At 35.2% G+C, this 21,633-nt stretch overlaps 5 protein-coding genes across 6 annotated transcripts; 2 read left to right on the top strand and 3 right to left on the bottom strand.

The window, feature by feature from the left end:
• The first annotated feature begins 18 nt into the window (after positions 1 to 18).
• Positions 19 to 4,073, top strand: kar (monocarboxylate transporter 10-like protein kar). Of its 2 annotated transcripts, XM_088038247.1 has the most exons (3): positions 20 to 454; positions 1,865 to 2,953; positions 3,759 to 4,073. In XM_088038247.1, exons 1-3 carry the CDS (start codon positions 193 to 195, stop codon positions 3,794 to 3,796), a joined length of 1,389 nt encoding a protein of 462 aa, XP_087894373.1. In that variant the 5' UTR covers positions 20 to 192; the 3' UTR covers positions 3,797 to 4,073. The 2 variants fall into 2 exon arrangements, with proteins under 2 accessions (XP_087894372.1, XP_087894373.1); XM_088038246.1 differs by lacking the exon at positions 3,759 to 4,073 and having other exon boundaries at positions 19 to 454; positions 1,865 to 3,462.
• A 626-nt stretch (positions 4,074 to 4,699) lies between these two features.
• On the bottom strand, positions 4,700 to 7,495 carry Ufl1 (UFM1 specific ligase 1). The gene is made up of 4 exons (XM_088039452.1): positions 7,185 to 7,495; positions 6,463 to 7,132; positions 5,004 to 6,411; positions 4,700 to 4,955 (listed from the first exon to the last, which is right to left on the bottom strand). The coding sequence occupies exons 1-4, from the start codon at positions 7,256 to 7,258 to the stop codon at positions 4,831 to 4,833; spliced, it is 2,277 nt and encodes a 758-aa protein (XP_087895578.1). The 5' UTR covers positions 7,259 to 7,495; the 3' UTR covers positions 4,700 to 4,830.
• Positions 7,496 to 9,254: 1,759 nt separating this feature from the next.
• Positions 9,255 to 11,249, bottom strand: LOC148172363 (uncharacterized). The gene is made up of 7 exons (XM_088039753.1): positions 10,870 to 11,249; positions 10,568 to 10,826; positions 10,355 to 10,523; positions 10,170 to 10,308; positions 9,458 to 10,122; positions 9,335 to 9,413; positions 9,255 to 9,272 (listed from the first exon to the last, which is right to left on the bottom strand). The coding sequence occupies exons 1-7, from the start codon at positions 11,158 to 11,160 to the stop codon at positions 9,255 to 9,257; spliced, it is 1,620 nt and encodes a 539-aa protein (XP_087895879.1). The 5' UTR covers positions 11,161 to 11,249.
• A 2,000-nt stretch (positions 11,250 to 13,249) lies between these two features.
• Positions 13,250 to 18,776, top strand: LOC148172362 (organic cation transporter protein). The gene is made up of 4 exons (XM_088040171.1): positions 13,250 to 13,890; positions 16,967 to 17,078; positions 17,128 to 17,573; positions 17,620 to 18,776. Exons 1-4 carry the CDS (start codon positions 13,848 to 13,850, stop codon positions 18,678 to 18,680), a joined length of 1,662 nt encoding a protein of 553 aa, XP_087896297.1. The 5' UTR covers positions 13,250 to 13,847; the 3' UTR covers positions 18,681 to 18,776.
• Positions 18,777 to 18,800: 24 nt separating this feature from the next.
• On the bottom strand, positions 18,801 to 21,463 carry sra (RRM_RCAN_like domain containing protein Sra). Its single transcript, XM_088040173.1, has 2 exons — positions 21,000 to 21,463; positions 18,801 to 20,948 (listed from the first exon to the last, which is right to left on the bottom strand). The coding sequence occupies exons 1-2, from the start codon at positions 21,193 to 21,195 to the stop codon at positions 20,476 to 20,478; spliced, it is 669 nt and encodes a 222-aa protein (XP_087896299.1). The 5' UTR covers positions 21,196 to 21,463; the 3' UTR covers positions 18,801 to 20,475.
• Positions 21,464 to 21,633: the final 170 nt, after the last annotated feature.

Genomic DNA, 21,633 nt, shown 5'->3' with positions numbered 1-21,633 from the left:
GTCTCGTTATCATAAAGAGAACATCGCGCAAGCGCCACCAAGACAATAATTCATGGTCCCACGCGCACTAGGCACTAGGTCAGAGTTACAGACATCAGAGTCGGGAATCGATGTCGTCCACGTGAGTGAGAACCGGCAGTTCTTTAGCATAACACGCGGTAATGTGTCAAGTGCCTACTTTCTCAACTTAAGATGATCGAAGACGCTGGAACCACCCTCTTAGGCAAGCAAAACGTTACGATTCTCAATAACCCAAGCCCGAAAAAGGACGTGGATGCCGGCTTCAAGAGCAACGAACCTCCGGACAGCGGCACCAGAGCATGGCTTGTAATGATCGGCTCTTTTTTTTGCAATGGTATTCTCTTTGGAGTCGTTAACTCCTATAGCGTCTTATACGCGGAATTTCATGACATCCTCAAGAGTAAAGGCTCGACGAACCCGTCCGGAAATGCAGGTAAGGAGGAGAAAGAATCAAAGAGTATTTTTAGAACTTTAGATGTATTGAGACCTGGACTAACATGGTCGTGCACGTGTTACCGATTGGTACCATGCGAAAGGAAATTAGAGTTTAGCTATCGACTTCTGGAAAGATAATCGTTCTATTTTTACATTTCGTGAATCATTTGTTAACACTTGCCCGACAATGCTAAGACAAAAATTCCAGTCTAGACGAAACGCTCGTCTTTTTTTACTTCGTCTGGACGCTTATAATTAGAAATGGGGCGCATTAAAAAGAACGACTTGCAGGTGATGCAATAGCACCTTTACTATGTGTACTAGAATCATGTAACGCGTTGTTAAAAATAGGTACAAACTTTAAAAGATTGAGTCTGGTTAAGTTAATTTTCTAACGAAATTCCTTATCGGTGTAACGGAGAATGAACAATGTTGATAACAAGAGAAACAAACAAATATGTGTGATAGGGCGGCAAACCAGTACTGTGCCAACAGGAAGGCTGAAATTTGACCGAAAGCTGCCCATTGTAATAGTTCGAGGTCGACTTTGACCAGCCAGCAATTTTTCACAGAAAATTTGAATATTATAAATTATTTATGATCAAATCGCGAATTCGTTAATAAACTGGTGCCAAGCCGTATGTTACTTTGTGGATTTTTTTGTGAAATGAGTTTAAAATTGAACATTTCGCAGTCAAGGAGAAACAACCCATAAGTTACTGCAATCGTCTAATCAGAAAACGACACTTTACTCCTAATTTTAGGGCGCATTAACATGACTACTTTCCGATAGGAAACTTTGTTGCAATAAGTTAGTACCTAACAGAGGTTTACTCATTTGCACAACTTCTGTTTCAATCGTAAATCAATCTGTTTACATACTCGTATTACAATACCAAATGACCTTTTACAACACGTGTTCAAGTCTGATGAACTCATAAAAATGAACAGTTTTTTCCATGCAAAATTAAGGTTTTTGGCAATTATGCAAACAGATCGCGATTACGGACATTATTAATTTAAATTGTACCCTGAATTAGATAATAGTTTGACCCGCTGTTGTAGAGTAATTAGCTTGGATACAGAAGCCGTCGATAACACTTTATCTAAATTGAGCGAATGACCACCAGTGACCAGAAAGTATCTATTTACAATACAGTACCAGAGAAATGTACATTTTTATTAGTTCACCGAAAATATTAAGTTACATTTACAATCCGGAAGCACTACACCATGGAAATTCGATCCGGTTATTTATGTTTAACTTGAAAACTTACAAGATAAACTCATAACACCAATTTTTGATGTCAATGGACTGCGGTAGGGATTAAAGAGATACAAAAACAACGTAGTACTTTATTAAAATATCCGTTAATATGTTATCCTAGTAATTTTGATGTCTTTTCAGCTCTCGTGGGATCCTTGGCGATGGGTACAATGTTCCTAGTCTCAGCAGTATCGGGCGTTCTCACCGACTTTATCGGCCTCCGAAGAACTACCTTCATTGGCGGTCTCATAGCATCAAGCGGCATGTTCCTATCTTCATTCTGTCTCGACAATGAAGTGGCTCTTTGCTTAACTTTCGGCGTCATGTACGGTCTAGGTGGTGCTCTAGCTTACACCCCATCTCTCGCAGTTCTCGGCCACTACTTTAAAAAATATTTAGGCGTAGTAAATGGTATTGTGACTGCTGGCAGTTCTGTATTCACCATCGCTATGCCATACGTTATAGCCGCATGCTTAAAGCATTTCAAAATCGAATGGACACTTCGAATCTTAGCTTTAATAGCCAGTTTTATCATGGTATTTGCGTTTCTTTTCAAACCAATCAAACAAGAAAACACCAATAAAATCCAATTAAGAAACGCTTTTAATACCTCCGTCTTTCTGAACAAGAAGTACCTAATTTGGGCAACAGTCATCGCTATTTCTTTATTTGGTTACTTTGTTCCGTACGTCTACATGCTCAAGTTTGTGGAGAGCAACTTCGAAGGACCTGTGGATGGTAAACTCCCGGTACTTTGCATTGGCATCACTTCCGGAGTCGGGCGTCTCATTTTCGGCTACATCGCAGACTTCCCAAAAGTCAACAGGATTCTTCTTCAACAAGTTGCTTTTCTCAGTATCGGCGTCTTGACGATGCTTTTACCATTATCAACTCAACACTTCGGTTGGCTCTTAGCCATCACTCTAATAATGGGCCTATTTGACGGGTGTTTTATCTCTCTGTTGGGTCCTATCGCGTTCGATATCTGTGGTAAAGACGGAGCTGCTCAAGCCATCGGTTTTTTGCTGGGTACTTGTTCAATACCGTTAACAATCGGGCCTTACGTCGCTGGTGTGATTTACGAACATGAGAAGAACTACACTCTCGCTCTTCTTCTGGCGGGAATTCCACCAACGATTGGATCAATCGCTATGTTCCTGACACGCTGTGTTTCTACAGTTGACGACTCGAGTCAACATCCTCTCAAAAACGGGACTTGCAATAAGAGCGGTAAGTTGTTAGCAAGAAGTAGAGTTTCCGTTGCTGTTCAATTAGACGACAATAGGAATGACGCCAACAAACGCTCTTATACGTATTCTGTGTTATAAATTTCCTGATATTAACGTCATTGTGATAATCGAAATTCAAATTATTGTGATAGTATGTAGAGTGGGTGTGCTGATTCTGGGATTTGTAATTTTTTCCGACGTACTTGTAGATTGTAGGTGCTAATGGAAATGGTAGATTCGTTGCGCTTTCGTATGAATCTATCAATTGCTAAGGACAATTTGTGATAAGCTAATCTTGCTAAATGGCTGAAGGATATGACTATCAATGCTCAAATAGGATCTAATATCTGCCACAACGCCTCAATTTATTCTTTAGTTTTATCAATCAAACCAAAGATTTATTAGATTGTGCTCAATTAACCGGATTAAGCAATTGTCTGGTTGAGTCGGCTGTGTTTCTAATTACTGTTTTTAATTGACGGTTTTAGTAATAGACCATTATCTAGATGTAGTCAGCAATTGCTTCAATTGCTCCGGCGAAGCAATGACTAGACATTCATTTACTATTTTACTACGACTATGCCGCTGTAACACTGTCAATTATTGGTCAATTGTCTTGATAACTAGAATACCGCAATTTAATCAGTCCATAACTGCGCATAAATCAAATCGAGGATGGATATTGCGTCATATGGCACGCGAGCTCACTACTAATAAAACCTGTTCAGAGGGTCTATTTCTTGTGTTCATGACGATACCGCAAGCAGAATACATAAGCAGAATCCTAATTCATTCTTTGTTTGCAGAACCCATGGACTTCCGGAACGGAGATGGTCCCGTGTGATATCCTTGACTCGACTTAGTTCTTAAAGTATTTAGTTGATTTTTGCTTTCATTTATTCTGCTGGCTATATCGTTTACTAATTTAATTTTTTAAATAAGACTTGTTGCATTTATTTTATAATTTTATACGGTCGCAATAACTGATATTGAAGTGCTGTTAGGAAATAGATGTACAAAAAGACAATATTCGAATAAAAATGGTTACTTACATATCGTTGTAAAGAATTCTATTTTATTGAAGGACTGTACAAAATTGTTAATAAAGTATTTTTAGAAATGATTGTTGTTTTATTTAAAAAAGGTGTCTTTGCTAAAAAGTGTGACATTTACGAAAATACAAGTTGATTGTAAAAACGTGTTTTTATAGGTATTTAATTCCTAGTCTTATCTGAACGGCATTGTCACAAAATTTAATGGCACGTGTTTTATTCAAGGCTTTGGTTCCGATAGGTAAAACACGATAAAAAATTAATGCAATTAAACAAATGTTGGAATTAAAAACAGTAAAAAACTGTTCCGAGGTAGAAAAAAATTGCCAATAGATTATTATTAAACTGCCGACAAAACAAACGGAAGTATAGCGTGAGCACATTTTAAACGCAAATAATCTTTCTGCAAAATGTGCGCACTTATCAGAACTTATTTGTTTACCGCTTGTGTCGCTATCGATACTTTCCACGACTCTCCAGTGGTGACCGTTGACCGCTATTGTTCAGAATCTTATTACAATCATTGTGACTCAAATGCAAAAATTATTCACTGTAACTATTATGTCGGTATTATAAAATATGTAATTAATAACTAAAGTTCATCAACCCCGTCCTGGTAAATCGTCTGCACGATAACAAAGCTAATAAAAATATCTCGTCCCATTTCTAATGATTTTTCTTCATAAACCACAAAGGACTTAAAATAAATGTTTATTAGATACAATTATTTTACATTGTACATGAGTCATGCCCAACACTGATATCGTATGTACATTTTTACATGGACCATGCAAATCAAAACTTATTTTAAAGGAGACACCAAATATCATTTTTCGCTGCCGGGTTTTTTGAAGTCATTCGCGATGTTCTTAACGACTTGCATTTTCTCTTTTAGTTTTTCTTTGGCGCTTTCGGCTTCGGTTCCTCCACTCAACATTAAAGTCACAAAATCTGTAAACAAAGAATTAGTACATGTTAAAATTGGAGAGTTTCACCCACCATGATATGATGTTAACTCAGTTATTTGTTCTACAGTCAGGTACTGTTTAAGATACCCCAAAATAGCTGCAACATGTCTACCACTAGCATGAAGCATACACTGCGTCACTGTTGTAAAAATGACGAGCGTTGTCAAATGCAGAACTAGGGCAAGATCGTCGCATTTATTAAGTTGTTCCAATAAGACGTGTTTGTGGTTCAGCACAATCGTCCTGTCTTTCTTTTTATCGATTTTCTTGATGATCATACTACAAGCGCTTAAACTGTCTTCTACAGCAACCATGAAATCGTCGATACTTTGTCCGGATAATGATTTAACTAAAGGGAGGAGAGGTTTCTTAAATTCTGGAGGCAAGTCATTGACGAATTTGAGTCTTTGATCGTTATTGAAATTCTCAGTTTGCGTACTGAGATTCTGCTCAGCAGCTACATAATTTAAAACTTCTGTCGCAACATCTGTGCAAAGACTCTTGAGAAGGTATTTCAGCAGCTGCGGTTGTAGATCTTCCGGTAACAACTTCAATCCCTTCTCAAATAGTCTCACATCACCAATGAGAGCATTCAGTTTGTTCTGCAACTCATTGTGGGTTTGTCTTCTGTTAGCTGTACGATCAGCAACAGTCGTGGCATAAATCTCACTCGCAATTTCGAGTCCTTTTTCATTCAACTGCGGCAACAAATATTGAGTAAGAGGCGTCGTGAGCTCATCCAAACCATCTTCTTCCAATTCAGATTGGATCAAATCCGCCACATCGTCACTCACGACGACCTCCAACGGTTTCTTCTCCACAAACTCCACATCTTCATCGACGTGTTTTCCACGCGCGGGTTTCTTAACTGATTTGGTTTTCGTTTCCCGACCTTGAGTCCCACCCCCGCTTTTTCCTCCAGCCGCCTTTTTTCTCCGTTCTTCCCGTTTGTCGATTTTCTCTTCACCATCGTCGAACTTCTGAGATTTAGACGAAGTAATTTGCAACTCCGTCTGGTGTTGCTGGTATTTACCCGATTCCACGATTGACTTCGCTTTTTCTTTCACCAACTCGTCGAATTTCGTCGCCAGGTTTTCAATGAACGCTTTGCTGATGATGTAACTCTCTATCACAATCGTTTGTTGTTGTTTTTGTTTGTTTAGAATCGCTTCGAGGATTTGTTTAATATCGCTTTCGTTAAAAACGGATGGAAGGTTTGATTGGAGATCAAGGTGAGATTTACTAGCAATACATTCGTCTATGTCTGCTTCGGCTCGCTCTAAAATTCTCTTAGAAGCGGCGCAGGAATTTAGGAACGTTATTTCTTCACCGCTGAATTGTTTTTTGATGTAGGATTTATAGTCAGAGATGCCCAATCTTGCTAAAGCGTCAAATTCTAAGTAACCGTTTTGCTTGTAAAAATTATTGACCCATTCATTCTAAAAAAAAAGATTTATAATCCAAATCGCATCCTGGTTATGCGATATTACCTGTGACCTCGCATACACGTTGGGAATGTACTGCGCCCCCATAACTCTGCTGGTCAAACTTCCATGTACCAGCGTCTGTTCAAACAGTGAGAAAAACAATTTTTCGCTCAAATTAATCTGATTTAAAATTGACGCAACAGGAGTGGGGCGAGTCAATCCACTCAAAGCACCGCGAATTTTAGCCTTGCATCTTGAAATGAAAGATTCAGTGAAGAATACCCTAGGATCATTACTATCTTGTTTCCCATGAATGATCTTCCCTAAATGTTTTTCAACAACTTGCTGCTGCAAGAATTCAGCACTCAAGTCATACTGTAGGGTTAGATCACTAATGTTAATCTGACCCTGTTGGGCAAGTTTTTCATTAATTTCTCCTGCTATTTTAGTAATGTACGTGGAGTCAATTAATTGACCTAATACCGATTGGATATCTTTCTGTCCTTTCAAGACATCTTTCAAATGGGTTGTAATATGTGCTAGATCAACTCCAATGATTTTTGCTAGTTCAACTAAATTGATGCGGCCACCACTCACGTAGAGTTCATTTTTGATGTCTTGAACGAGTTGTGAGGGTGTTAGAAACTCTTTTCCATCGACGGTGAAAATCAAATCAATGATTTTTTTCTCTTTCAAGTATGATATAATTTCAATACAGTTACGTTCAGATAACCTACAAAACACGTTTTGTTAATATGACAATTTTAGTTTATACCTGCACTGACTTTTGTGAAGCGGAGCTTAGCTGCACTTTCTGGAAATCAGCAGCCAGACGTTTAATTTCTTCCCAATCAGCCATTCTATCCAGGAAATTTGATCACTTTCAATTTTATTCAGAGCGATTATTCTAGGATGACGTTGATTTTAAATGATCGACACGAATTGGATTGTAATTGAAGCACAGAAAATAGTGTCCGAAAATAAAGTTAAATCACAAATTGTTGTTTTCCATATGGTTGTACTCCGCTATGCAAAACACTACTTTGTTGTCAATCTGACATTTGCAATGTTGGCATGTGACATTTCATTTTTTGCTTTGATTAAGTAGGTAATGCAGACAACTATACAAGTGTTACGTGTTGGCGCCAACAGAGGTCGCTACATTTTTTTGAACGAAATGCTGTATAAATTCGAAGATGTTTTTGCAAATTTTAGTTAAAAAAAAGTACATAATTCGATGATAGATTAACCTGATTTAATTTTTTCTGATTTTTTGAATCCCGCAAAATGTGAAGCGAATTCTTAGCAAACTAATGCGGTAACGAAAACCGCATCTCTGCTGCATTAAAAATTTGAAAAATAAAGATCAACTATCCGAAACTTTAAATGGTCATAACTCGGTTACTTGTTGTTATACGTCGACTTTGAGCACAGACTTGGAATCGACGTAAAATTTTACGTAAAATGAGCACAAACAATGCAAGTTCCAAAAATAACGAGATGTCGACCTCAGAATTTTGACATAGTTTTAGTCATCAAATTCTTTGGAAAATATCAAATTTTCGACTTCCGGAAAATCAAAGAACAAATTCTTAACCAAAACATCGCGGGAAAAACGATGGCAAAAACAGTTTCTTTCGATTTGTCGTATTTTTCGAGATAAAGCAGTATTGAGCTCCGATTTTATATGTCGTCCGGACATATAATTTTATTAGTCGTGAAATTTCTTAAACAAAATCAAATTTTCGACTTCCAGTATATCTGAAAAGAAATTTTTAACTAAAAAAGTCGTGAGAAAAACGATGGGGCAAACCGTTTCTTAATATGCCTTGGTTAGCTAAAAAAATTGAAAAATGAAAATAAACCTGAAACGGCCATAAATCAGTTATTTTTTATCGTACGTATTATGGATTTGGATTAATTCTAGGTAAACGGGCGCTATTTTAATTATTTAATTAAATCCGAAAACGATTTTCGTTATACATACATATTTTTATTTGTTATCAAACCCTCGTGACGAATAAATAGACTTTATATTTTATTACTTTATATTTAGCGATAATAACTTCGTCTAATTTACTGTCTCACTGTTTTAAATTAACTTCAATTATATTTATTTCTATGAAAACATATTTTTCTGAATCCTTGGCATAAAACAATATATTTCTCAAGCACTCCGCAGATTCAACTTTCATTAGAATTGAAATAATATTTAAAGGTCAACTAAAAAGTTTAATGTTATTTTGTTAACATAAAACCAATAATTGATTTCAAGTACATGCCTGTATTGCGGTAACATAGAATTACGTACTTACCTGCAAAGGCCTTGAAATGCACTTCTGAATGTTTACAAACCAAATGGATAATAATAGATGTACAAGTGTCATCTGTAAATGGAATATTCTAGGATCACTCAGTCAATTTTTGAAAAAAATATGATCCATTCAATTTGACGAATTGGAGAACTAAACGAAAAGTTTACTAAATAAAAATTAATAATAAAATAACAATGACAGTTATTGATTTACAATTATGAGTACCTGAGTATGTATAAAAGATTATAATAGAAACTCTCTATAACGGTCATTTACAAATTAATGTTAACTTAAACACCGAAGATAATACAACAAAATTCCAGGAAGTGGATGTATGAAACAATAACAGTAGGTATCTAACGGTACTGCAATGACCGGCACAAAAGATCAAACAATGGCCATGTGTTGTTATGTATAAACAGAATCTTGCGATTTTTTAAACAATAGGTACGTAATAAAGTCAGATCACGAGCAAAAAGGCATTATAATTACGAAAGTCAATAAAATCCAAGAGAAAACAAGACGACATAATCGAAAGATTTATTCACCAACATAAAACTACATGCTAATTAAAACCAATTTTATTTTCTTCTTTTATTGTTTTCTTAATTATCTTTCACAGTTAAATCCAATTGTTTAATTTCAATTTCGTCACTGTCATTATCCCAAATGGTGAAGAATCTAGTTGGTTTGTACGAACTAAAATAAAATTCAAACATTTCGAAATAGTTCTGTTGTTTTACCATTCAAATTTAACACAGTCCACCACTAAATCTGGTAACTCTCGGTTATGTACCTTCCATAGTCGAATACAAGCGTACGATTCAAAAAATAGGCTCAATAGCAGAACAGAGGAAGTTACAAAAATCGATCCATCCCAGTAATATCTTAGTATTCTTTCAATTAAATAAGCAAAAGCTGCCACACTTGCACAAAAACCCAAACCAATAGCTCTCGCTTCTGTTGGAAACATTCTTGGAGTGATGTTAACCACTGCAGTGACGGCTGTAAACAAAAATGTAGCAGCAACTGATTTCATTGCTGTAAACAGAATCGGAATCTGAACAGCGCTGTCGAATTCTGGCAGTTTTGCTTTTAGCATTCGTTGGTTTGATATGATATCGTAGGCCAAAACTGCACCAATCATTATACTTTTTAGGGTCGTGAAAACACCGATTACCGCTTTATGAGATATAAAGTGGCAGAGAACTATAGCGATGATGCAGCCCAAGCATCCGCAAACACCAAATATGGTGTAATGATCCAAGTCTTTGTAGTGGTAGGAAAAAAGAACGCTGCTGCAGTACCCAAGAAACAAATAGATACAAATTAGAGACAAATAAGATCTTCGGGTTGTTTTCCACTTCCAGATACGGATATAGGAGGGTATTTTTGTTTTGTTACAATCCTAAAACACCAACTTATCAAGACGTAAACATGTATAAAGGTAGAGACATCAATGATTTGCACCGGTCTTATTCGAATATTTGGTGAGATCGGGTGTCTGTTGTACTTTGCAATCTTCCGCAGAATCCCTTCACCTCTTGCAAAGTTGGATAAAACGAACACCTGATTAGGTGAATCTCGATAATACCTACGGAAACACCTGAATTTATATTTACGGACCTCAGTAGCGTTACAGCAACGGTATCAAAAGCGTCAGTGGTAAAATTGAAGAAATAGCTATTAATCCTTCTATAGTTTCAAATAAACGGGAAAAGTAAGGATAGATAACATGACTAGCTCCTCGCGCCAAACATACAAGGCCTATACTAAGAGTGCGCCAGGCATTACCAACAGCTTCGCATCCTAAAACCAAATTTTCTTTTAAGTTTTCCTTCATTAAAACTCACCTCCCAAAATGTTCATCACTGTTAGACTAGTACAGAATATTCCGTGCCCTAGCATTGACACAAATAAAAAAATCGCGCTTTTAGTACTGATGATAAATAACCCAGTCAAAGTATGTATTGGTATAAACATCATCATGGTAACTCGTAGTCCAAAGTTGTCTGTACAACAACCAACAAGGAAAAAACCAATCATCATACCAATGACATAAATACTGAACATCCAGAAAGCGTAGACATTTTGGTCGCAAATTAACAGAAACTACAAGAATATTAAAAAGCCGGACACGTCAACAAATAAAAACCTTTTCAGTGTAACTCAGAAACTTGTCGGTCTTGACAAAGATAAAGTTTTCGCATTTGCTACCATTCGAAGTGTAACACTGACTTGCATTGGTGTCCACGCACGTGAAATTGATGGTAATTGGGAATAACATTTCCATAGTATGCCCTTCTAATGAGTCTATAAATTCGGCAATGCAAAGAAGTAGTAGTATGGATATCTGCCATAGCCCACATCCTCCGGTCATAGTTTCTATGATTTCTTTGGGTGGTGGCGAAGACAGAATTGGAATGTTGTCTCGATAAAACTGCATTTTGTCAGGTTTCGAGTTTTTCGACTTAAAGTTTATGACATTTTGTTTATAGTGTCACTTTTGACTATTTGAATCAGTTATGCGAAATGTTTCACTACATAGAAATCACTAACATTTCCATTGCTGTGTTAGAATATAACATTTTTTATCCTCAATGCGTAATAACAGCTTTAAAAATAAACAAATCGTCATCATATTTATGTACCTACAATAAACAAGAATACATTAAACTATTGCAATAATAAAAAGTTCTAAGAGTACGCAGTGTACAAGGAAGAAAAACCTTCTCATTTTTTACGAAATACAACTCCAAAAGCATTATTAAAATTGAGAAAAATAATTTCAACTCAAAACCTTTGGAGAAAAGCAAAATAGGAAAATTTTTAGTTTGCAGACCTCAATCGATAAAACTGAAGGTGGTTTTTCGGGTAACATTGCAGGATCATTTTGTTGTGGCTTTGTTAATTCAATTTCTTGCTACATTTTCCAGAAATAGATCAGGAAATGCTCCAAGATATCTCCCTCCACAGTAAAGTCGGAATTCAAGACCACTTTTATTGATGTTTCTTAGATTTATATTTAAAAATAGTCTAGTGGTAGAATAGAAGTGTCTCTAAATAGTGAAAGTGAACTTTCAGGAGGTGATATTATGTGTTAATAAATCGAAACTTCTTAGAAATTAGCTTGAAAGACCAAAAACAAGACTAAAGAATACTCGTAAGAATTATGTAAATTGAACACTGAAGTGTACGTTCATAACAGAATTATGAATGAATCTATTGACATTGACCTCACCGGCACGAAAATAATCTTGACAACAATCGGAAAATTTTCCATCCTTTTAGCACTACTTCAGTTATATTATGCTAAATTGTAAAATAAAAAAACACATATGCCCATTAGGATTAACAAGCTATCAAATGGCTCCATAAAACGTAGACTTATTTATCTATTTACTATTTATTACCATTTAATTAATTTTATAGTTTAAAGTTTTCTCACTTTATAAATTTTTAATTGATTTACTTTTAAAAATGTCCATTTAATTATTCTGCAAACTCTTTCAATTTATTGATAGTCATGTTTATTAAGATATTAAATTAAATTATTTATCCTACAGATAATTAGTTATGTAATTTCGTTTCGTGTTTTAAATCATATGATACGCTTGTCATGTTAACAAAAAATTAGATTAGAAAATTACAGTTTTATGTACACTCACTTTTAAACTAAAAGACAACTTCTACTTGTCCTAGATTTCTTTTTATTTTAAAGCCCCTGAAATGTTCTCAGACGAGACTTCAAACATGACTATTCTTCCACATAATTTAGATCAAAAAACCAGTCGTACTTCTTGTTTTATTGTCTATCACAAACATATTTCTAATTTATGAAGTTTTCACAAATAGAATTGATAAAAAATTAATTTGTCGGGCGCACCCGAGGATGTAACACGTGTGTGTAGCTCCGAAGTCGCGAGTTGATGCGCCGCGCCGGATAACTTAATTTTTTATCAATGCTATTTGTAAAGACTTCATAAATTAAAAATTTGTTTTTGCTACAGAATAAAACCAGTGATAGTAAAATAGGAATATTAATTTTTAACAACTTGGACTGCTGGTAAAAATTGTCCCAAATTAACAGCAAAAAAATATAAGACCATGAAAGACTTTCTCCACATTCAGTACAGCTCAGATCTACACTTTTGAATTAAATTGCTTATTATTATTACACAAACCACGATCATGTTGATACAAAACAATTTAATTTCAGACAGTTGAAGTGATTCATTCTTTGCACTTTCAATTTCGTGAAGACAGGCAACCGTGTAATTATATTATTATAGATCTCGAATTGCTTTCACTTACTTGTTAGATCGTGTATTTTGTACGAAGTCTGAATAAAAAATCTTATCTTTCAAATAATACCGTCGTATTTTTGTTCATTCTAATCTGAATAGATCATGCAACTGAAAATCCACGAGAAATGGCAAGATATTGATCTCCGATATCAGATAGGTTAATTCTAAATTTTCATTTTCCCAAGGACGGTGGTATAGACGTATTTACGTAAGTCGCATAGCTGCGTGGCAATTCATTTTACCTATAAATGGTTGATATCAAGTGTTTGCTCAACTATCAATAAATTGTGTCGACAAGTGGTGTGAATCTACGTAAATATGGAGAAAATTGTTACTATCCCAACAGATTGTTGGTGCTAATAAAGTTTTTGCGAGATTCAGAGATGGAAAATTACGTTCAATGGACGAGGTAAATTGTTCATAGTATTGTCGCGATCACGCTGGGTCAGTTTAAAATCATAGACTATTTACATTAGTACTTATCACCAAATTGGCACTTTCTAGATAATTTCTATTACGATTGTATAATTCCTTATCAAAAAAGTAACGTTCCGTTACTACAATACAGAAACACTTGTAGTCACGCTAATCCTGCGACTTGGATTTTCTTGCGCTACCACCAATTTTAGAAAAACCACGTGCAAAATTCACGCGTGACAACCCAATCAGTTTTCCAACCACATTTGGTGTTATCTTGTCGGAGGAGCGCAGTCGCTTGGAACTCATGAAATGTAAAAGAGTAAAAGTTGAGTAGTGCGTGGAGACTGTGTAGGGAAACTTTGTTCTTTGTTTTCAAGAAGTGCCGAAGGTTTTCACGACGTCCAAAATGGATGGAGCTTACGATCTGGACACCATGATGGGATATCTTGGTAAGTCCAAAAGTACCGAAAGGTATTGTCATCAAATCTCATTACATTACAGTTACCGTAAGGTCACTGACATAAATCTGCAATTGAATCTGCAGATCTGGTTAGTTTTCCCGGTAACTAATTTAAATTTAGAGCGATCCACCGGTTACAGTTTATAATAAAACTCAATAAAATTCAGATAAATAAACTCTACTTTTTTTTAGTCAATTTCGGTTGTGATTTATTACAAAATATGATAATATATGGAGAGTCATAAATTGTTACTCCTGTTGCACTATGTACCAATATTTAATTTCCAAAGTTTGCGGAATCTAACTTTATTGCTAATATCTCAACATAAATTATAGTGAAAATCTGAGATTGCGATTGATATTTGTATATCATGTTTACCGCCTTTATCACTGGGACATTGTTGATTTGTCCCCAATAATTTGGAACTGAAGCAATGAAATCAAATTTGACTGTTTGTTCAAACTGGCTAATTAGCTGTTAAAATAGATCACGCCGCTAATATTAGCACATAATTTATTATGTTAATGACGATAAGATGTGTAATAAAAACGACATTAACGCAAAGAGGGGAATTTATTTATGACGGAATTTACTTTTGTGTTAAAACTTAGCGAACTGTATCTGCATAGCAAAACTGATTTATATCTCGAATATTATTCCCTGCAACTAGCACGAATTGTGAGATAACATTAACATATGTGAATGAACTCGGAAGTTATCATATTTTGACGTTCTACATAAAATAAATCAAGAAAAGATGTGATTCACTTTTTTTTGTAAAAATTTCAATTTAATCGGTCTGTTGCCCTCCTACTTGGGTTTGGGTTGCGGTTGCTTCGAAATCCAGGTATTTTATTATAATACAAAAAAAGTTTTTGAGAACTGGGTGGGTTTTATAGTCCACCGTCCACATTCTTCGCATATAGTTAAATCCAAATTCTACCCATAAAAAAGTGATTTGATTTGAACACCATGCTATAACAATGATATTATTACTCGTTTTGTTTACCATTAATTTTGAAAGAAACAGTTTAATCAAAATAAAGAGTCTATATTTAGAAATGTAGGCGATCAACAATTTATTGACGCATGTTATGTTTCTAATTGTCACTGCACTGTGGTGATAGCTTAAATTACAAAAAGAAATGTAAAATTCAACACAAATATGGTTAAAAAAAATCTAAAAAAAAAGTCGTTAAATGTTCAAGGGTTTAATTTCGATTTCTATAGCCTTAATCGTTCTAAATGTCAAATGAATCATCAAAGCCTAATCGCTCTCCATAAATGAGAAGTAACAAAAGTGGATAATCAATATTCATATCACTAGTATGACCTAGAAAATGAACCAGTCATTTCCTGCACAAATTTGCATATGTAAAAATAGATAAAAACATACCAAAATGTCTTTGGATTTTTGAAATTGACGCGCGATACTAAACGGTATAATTTCAACTCAAAAAATTCTTGGAATTGAAATTGAGTGTTTAGCAACACAATCTTAATTGAGAACTTTTCCTTCAACCACAGGAATGTATTATTTAATTTACATGTTATATCAATTCAATAGAAGTTCCAATTATAACGCCATAGACACTGTAAGTTTGTTCATGACTTCATGGTAATACAAGAGACATGTTTATTCAAGGTTTTTGGAAATGCAAGGTGTTTTCGAGTGGAGAATTTGCGACTGTAATATCTTATGTAAATAACAAAAATGATTATCAACGGTATCATTAGATAAGTTATGCTAATGCCCCAATTCAAACAATTATTGGTGTTTATATTTCAAAAAACAAATCACCAGACAGCCTTGTGGAATCATAATTTTATATTATTCCAATTGGAAAATAGATAATCTTTTTTAAGTTACGAAATGCATTGTAATCGAATTTATATGTATGTTATAAATTTTATAAGAAAATTTCCATATTTTTACATTTGCACAAACAACTAATATCAATGTCAAGCATTTGATCCGTGATCGAGATTAAAAATAAAATTATAAGTTTGAAATTATTAAGAAAAAAATAAAGAGCAAATCTATTACATGTTATGGAAATCCTTGCTAATTAATACGGTGATTTAAGATTACACAAATGTACATCTTATCTTATCAGAATTTATTTTATGCAAATATAATAAATTGTTGTCATTATTTCAGTCCGGTTCTTCCTATTAAAATCAGTCTGTTTTCTGTTTTTTCTAAAAAAATAATCCAATAAAGTTTTATATGGGTATAAAAATTCAAATGGCAGATGTGGAACGTAGCAGAAAGTGTTAAAACGTAAACACTATAACAAACTAAAAATATAACTCGTTTTCCCGATTGTATTTTTATTTTCAGTGCGCAAAAGTTGTTTAACGAAACTCGAAAACTCACTAGTAATGATGCGATCGTAACAATTTTACATAAAGTTGCACAAAAAGTAAACAAACGTGATTTTTCTCTTCCAAGTAAAGTAGGGCATTGTTAAAAAATATTGGTACATGATCTCATTTACGAAATCAGTGACAGTAGGTTACAATAGGTAAACTGTCAAAGGAAGCTTTCTGATAATGATATCAAAAACGATTTATCAAAGATAGTCCGCTTGGGTTTTATGAAAGTAATTCAAAACAGGATGTCATTTTTAACTTTTGTTCGTAACAATTTATCGATAATTTGTTGAGCAACAAGTCCATTATTCGTATTTTGTACCTACAATTTAGAATAATTGGTTTGGAGTAATTTTGGGTAATCTGTTGTTCGTTAAAGTACATGCAATAGTTTGCGCAATCAACTGTTTTAATACAGTGTAAAGAACATAATAAATTGCCCAGATTCAAACAGGAGCACTAGGTCAATTTTCGCTTTGAAGAAAATTATGTGACCACCACCATAAAATAAAGTTCTCTGGTCTGAAATCGTATAAAAGATATAGTTAAAAATAAAACGCAATCTTAAAAGTACACGTAATTAAGAACGAAATTCCCAAAAGCAAATCTCCCACACTCCGTTATATTTTTTTTATAATAAAAACAATACAATTATATACAAAATTTAACTTATTTCTTCAATTTCCAGGTGATTTTGGCAAGTACCAAATGTGGCAATTCACACTCCACATTCTATCTGCCGTAACTGCTGGTTTACACATGTTGTCTCTTGTCACAGTTGCTGCAGTACCTGATCACAGGTCTGTATCATTTTAATTAATTTATCAGTCCTAACTGTACTTTTTTCAGATGTGAAATTCCAGACGTTGATGTAAACCACACAATGACACGATTAAATAATTCAGAACTTGCTTCTTATCTCCCCACATCGGCTTTAGGTGGTTTCGATAGTTGCAAACTCTTGAATATGACCACCAATGAATCCTACAGTTGTGACGTTTGGGTGTATGATGACACTTATTACAAGACCTCACGAGCGATTGAATGGAGTTTCGTTTGTGATAATCGATGGATGGGGGCTGTCGCCCAGTCAATGTACATGTTTGGTGTTTTTACCGGAGCTGTGACTCTCGGAAACATGGCTGATAAATTCGGGAGGAAACCGATTTTCTGTTGGTCTGCTTTGTTGCAACTTGTTATAGGAGTAGCTGTGGCTTTCACTCCGGATTATTACTCTTTTATAGTATTGAGATATTTGTATGGGATCTTTGGATCTGCTGGAAGCTATATAACAGGTAATTTCAGAGCCAATTCTCTCATATCTTCAACATTGTTTTCCAGGCTTTGTCCTTACAATGGAATTAGTGGGTCCCAGCAAACGTTCAATGTGTGGTGTAGCCTTCCAAGCCGCTTTCGCTTGCGGTATAATGTTAGTAGCAGGATGGGGGGCCCTCATCAAAGACCGACAACTCCTCCAAATCGTGTATGGTCTCCACGGACTTCTTCTAATCGGACACTACTGGTTAATGGACGAATCTCCACGCTGGCTCTGGGCTAATGGACGTCCCCGGGAAGCCGTCGAAATAGTAAAAAAGGCTCTAAAAATGAACCGAAGCCCCATCAACCTAGAAGCAGCTGAATTCGTCTCGAAAGGAACCGCAGAGAGTAGAACTAAGACTGAAGACTCCGCTGGTGTTCTTGACTTATTTAAAACTCCAAATCTACGGATCAAAACTCTAAATGTCTGCTTAAACTGGTTCGCAAATTCTCTTGTCTATTACGGATTGTCACTCAGCAGCGGGAAACTAAGTGGAGATCCTTACCTCATCCTTTTTGTTATGGGCTTGGTCGAATTACCCAGTTACGTCATCACGGTTTATTTAATGGACAAAATGGGTAGGCGCTCCTTGACTTCTCTAAACATGATCCTTGGAGGAATCTGCTGTATCGTCGCTGCAAACTTAACCATGGGAAGTATCGAGTCGACTTCCTTCGTCATCGCCGGAAAATTCTTAATCGCCAGTTCTTTCGCAATTATTTACAACTACTCTGCTGAATTATTCCCGACAGTTGTCAGAAACTCAGCTCTTGGAATTGGAGCCATGTGCGCTCGTACCTCTGGAGCCCTTACTCCTCTCATAACACTTTTAGATTCTTTCGATCCAACTCTACCTTCCATAATCTTCGCCGTTATAGCTCTTGTTTCCGGCTTCCTCACCCTCTTCCTACCTGAAACTTTAAACAAACCGATGCCCCAAACAATCCGAGATGGGGAAAACTTCGGAAAAGGCGACACATTCTTCACTTCCTGCTGCAAAAAGAAGCAACACGACGAAGAAGCACCAGTCACCGCCAAAGCACCAACTTCCGAACAGATGCAACCTCTAGGAGTCACTAGGTGAATGTTAGAAACACGATTATTGTTATTATCAGTTTTTGTTGTGAATTCGTTCGCACCGTTTGTATTTATTGATCAAATAAATATTTTTACAAGTCAACACGTACTTTAATCAGACACCAGCTAAGTATCAACGAATAACTTTATTTACACATAGATACATGTTGTAACGTCTTTTTATATCATCAAAATAATTAGAACCTTTTTACAAATAACACGTGGATAAATATGAATCGACTTCGTGAAAAGCTTGAATCGCAACTGAAAATAATCTACTTGAGGGGAAATTCAAGCTTAAGTAAAAGTCTTGAATGTGCACAAGTCGAGGAAAGAACATCTAAAGTAAGTTCCAGCTAGAGAAAATATACAGTCATAGGTATTGTACATCGTTTACGTCTTTTATTAGGTATCTGAACTTGATTAAATTAGCTCAATTTCGTTCTCAGGGAATGGTCAAATTTGGAGCATTTATTTTCAGAGAAATATAAAAACTGTGAGAAAAACTAAATTACTTACAAATTTACCACATTTCCATAGAACTTAGTAAGCACGAATGTTACCTTTTCATGTTGAAATGACAATGCAAGATCATGCATCAATGGCACTAAAAAAAGGAAAATGTACGTAACATTTCCAAAACGTAGGAACAATAAAACAAAAAATAAATTAAAACATAATACACGTTTATATAACAATAACTAAATTACGTTCCATTGCAGTGAAAATAGGAAATCACAGATTAAAGACTAGTACAAAATTAAACTGTAAATTCGTTGTCATCATAATAAGAAAGTTCAAAAGTTTTCAGCAGGGGATCTAAACACTAAACTGAGTACTATTTGATCATTACATTACTTTTATTCACTAAAGTACTAATGAAGAATGCCATGACCTTGGATGTTAAATTCAACTTTACAAAAGCCTGAATTTTTATACACATAAAAATTTATACAAAATATAATCACTTCTATTTTAAAATACAAAGCTATATTCATTTATCAACCCATAGCTTCTACAGGTCAGATTTAAGCTGAACACAAAATTTTAACATCTTTCAAGCGCGGAATAGAACTTTGGTGGTCAAAAATTTTGACTTGGCTCGCATTTTACGTTCGTTAAGCCTACTTCTATTAAGCCTTTACGGTCAATGAAAGTCAGTTGGTGTTAACTTTTTGTGTTTCAAGTTGAATGGTGTCTTTACAAGAAGGAAGAGACGAAAAATTAATGCTTTTTCTTATTTGCTCTGGCCAAAAATCTCATAAAACCTCAATAACCTGTTTCAAGTAAGATATTGGTCAATTCGTTACAAAATCCGTCCAACTTTTTCTGCTGGCTAAAATTTACATCATCTTAATTGAAACTTGTTGTTTTTCCAATTTTGCTGTTTATGTTGTTAAATTTGATCTACAATTAACCACAAAATTTCTTTACAACAGGGGGAAAATGTCTGCTTGAAACCGGTTTTAATGTGGTTTAATCTAATTGAAGATAATAAATCAGTTATTGAGTACTTTAGGAAATATTTTAGTTTTAGCAACAGTTTTAGTATCACATTGAGTTTAATTATACATCATTACAACCAACATATCAACAGCTTTCATAGCAATTCAACATTCAGTTACAACAAGGAGGAATCTTGTGATAATCTGATGGGGCAGATCTACATTTAGAGAGAAATTGACTGTTTTAGGAGGTTCTGAAAATTCAGAAGCCTTTAAAAAAATATTCCAGACAGTTTCATTTAGTTAAACAATCATCAAAACCTCCAAAGATATTTATATACACTGCATAGTGCCATATTAACTCCGTTCGGGACATGTAGTGGGTGCAAACATAGGCTTAGAACCGGAATTATTAGCACCTAGTGCAGTGTGTACAACAATGCTTGGTTGTCCTGGAGATGGCGGATGCAATTCATGTGAAGCTCCCGGTGTTAAAGTAGCCAATGCTGCAAGAAGATCATGATTGATTATAGGCTCACCTTCAGGCCTAGGTTCCCAGTCAAGTGGAGGTGAAGCAGGGGGTGATATTAGGAACTGCTTGAAGGGTGCTGGTGGTTGAAGACTACTGTTTTTTACGGGAGTTACAGGTTGAGCAAAATAACAGGTGATCACTGAATCATTGATTTTGTATTGGTGCAGCTGGATGCGGGCACTGGCGGCTGCCACCGGTGTCTGGAAGTTGACTCTCAGTCTTCGAAAACTCCTTAACCATTGAAACGTGACATTAGAATCATAATTTCGAAAGAGGCTTTCCATTTCAGATTTTCGCTCTAAAAGAGGAAATTACACACGTTTTTTTTACAAATTCCACAACAAATTACCGGGAATGGTAAAGACGCTGTCATGAATATTAGTAACGATAAGAGACGTCGGTAAATCCTCGAATTCGTCATCTGTCACATGTTCGGGGCTGTCGATATCGGCTTCGGCGAGAAGATTTGGATGTACATTAGGTAACCCGTCTTGATCATTAATAATTATGTCTTCTTCGGACATTTCGCCGTTACTTTCAGCCATTTTATAGTTTGCTATTAACTGTTATACAAAAATAAATTAAGGGTGGAAAATTTGCACTAAGCCGCAAAAAATATGTCCGGTTCGAAATTATTAACACTCATAAAGCACGCACACACTTGTGTTGAAAAAACTATGAAATTAAGAGGATTTGTGAGAGAATTTACTACAAAAACATTAAAATTTCAAAGTACAAAAACAGAACTAACAATCTGCAAGTGCAAATGCCAAATGTCAAGAATGTCACGATAATGACGCAGTGCTACCACATACATAAACCGGTCAGACATTAAATTAAAGCTGTTTTTTAACTTCCTACTACCCTTAAAGTACCACAATAATAATTTGTAAACTGATTCAAGTCCCTAATTAGATCACACGGGAGCATACTTTGAAGTTTGAATTTATTTTATATGAATTTAATTTTTCTTATGTTGGCTA

This window comes from Gnatocerus cornutus, chromosome 6 (genome assembly GCF_029298725.1).
Source record: "Gnatocerus cornutus isolate USDA-ARS CGAHR chromosome 6, icGnaCorn1.1, whole genome shotgun sequence".
In the NCBI taxonomy this organism is placed as follows: Eukaryota; Metazoa; Arthropoda; class Insecta; order Coleoptera; family Tenebrionidae; genus Gnatocerus; species Gnatocerus cornutus.
Note: the sequence above shows the minus strand (reverse complement) of the source record. Positions and strands in the feature narration are given on the sequence as shown.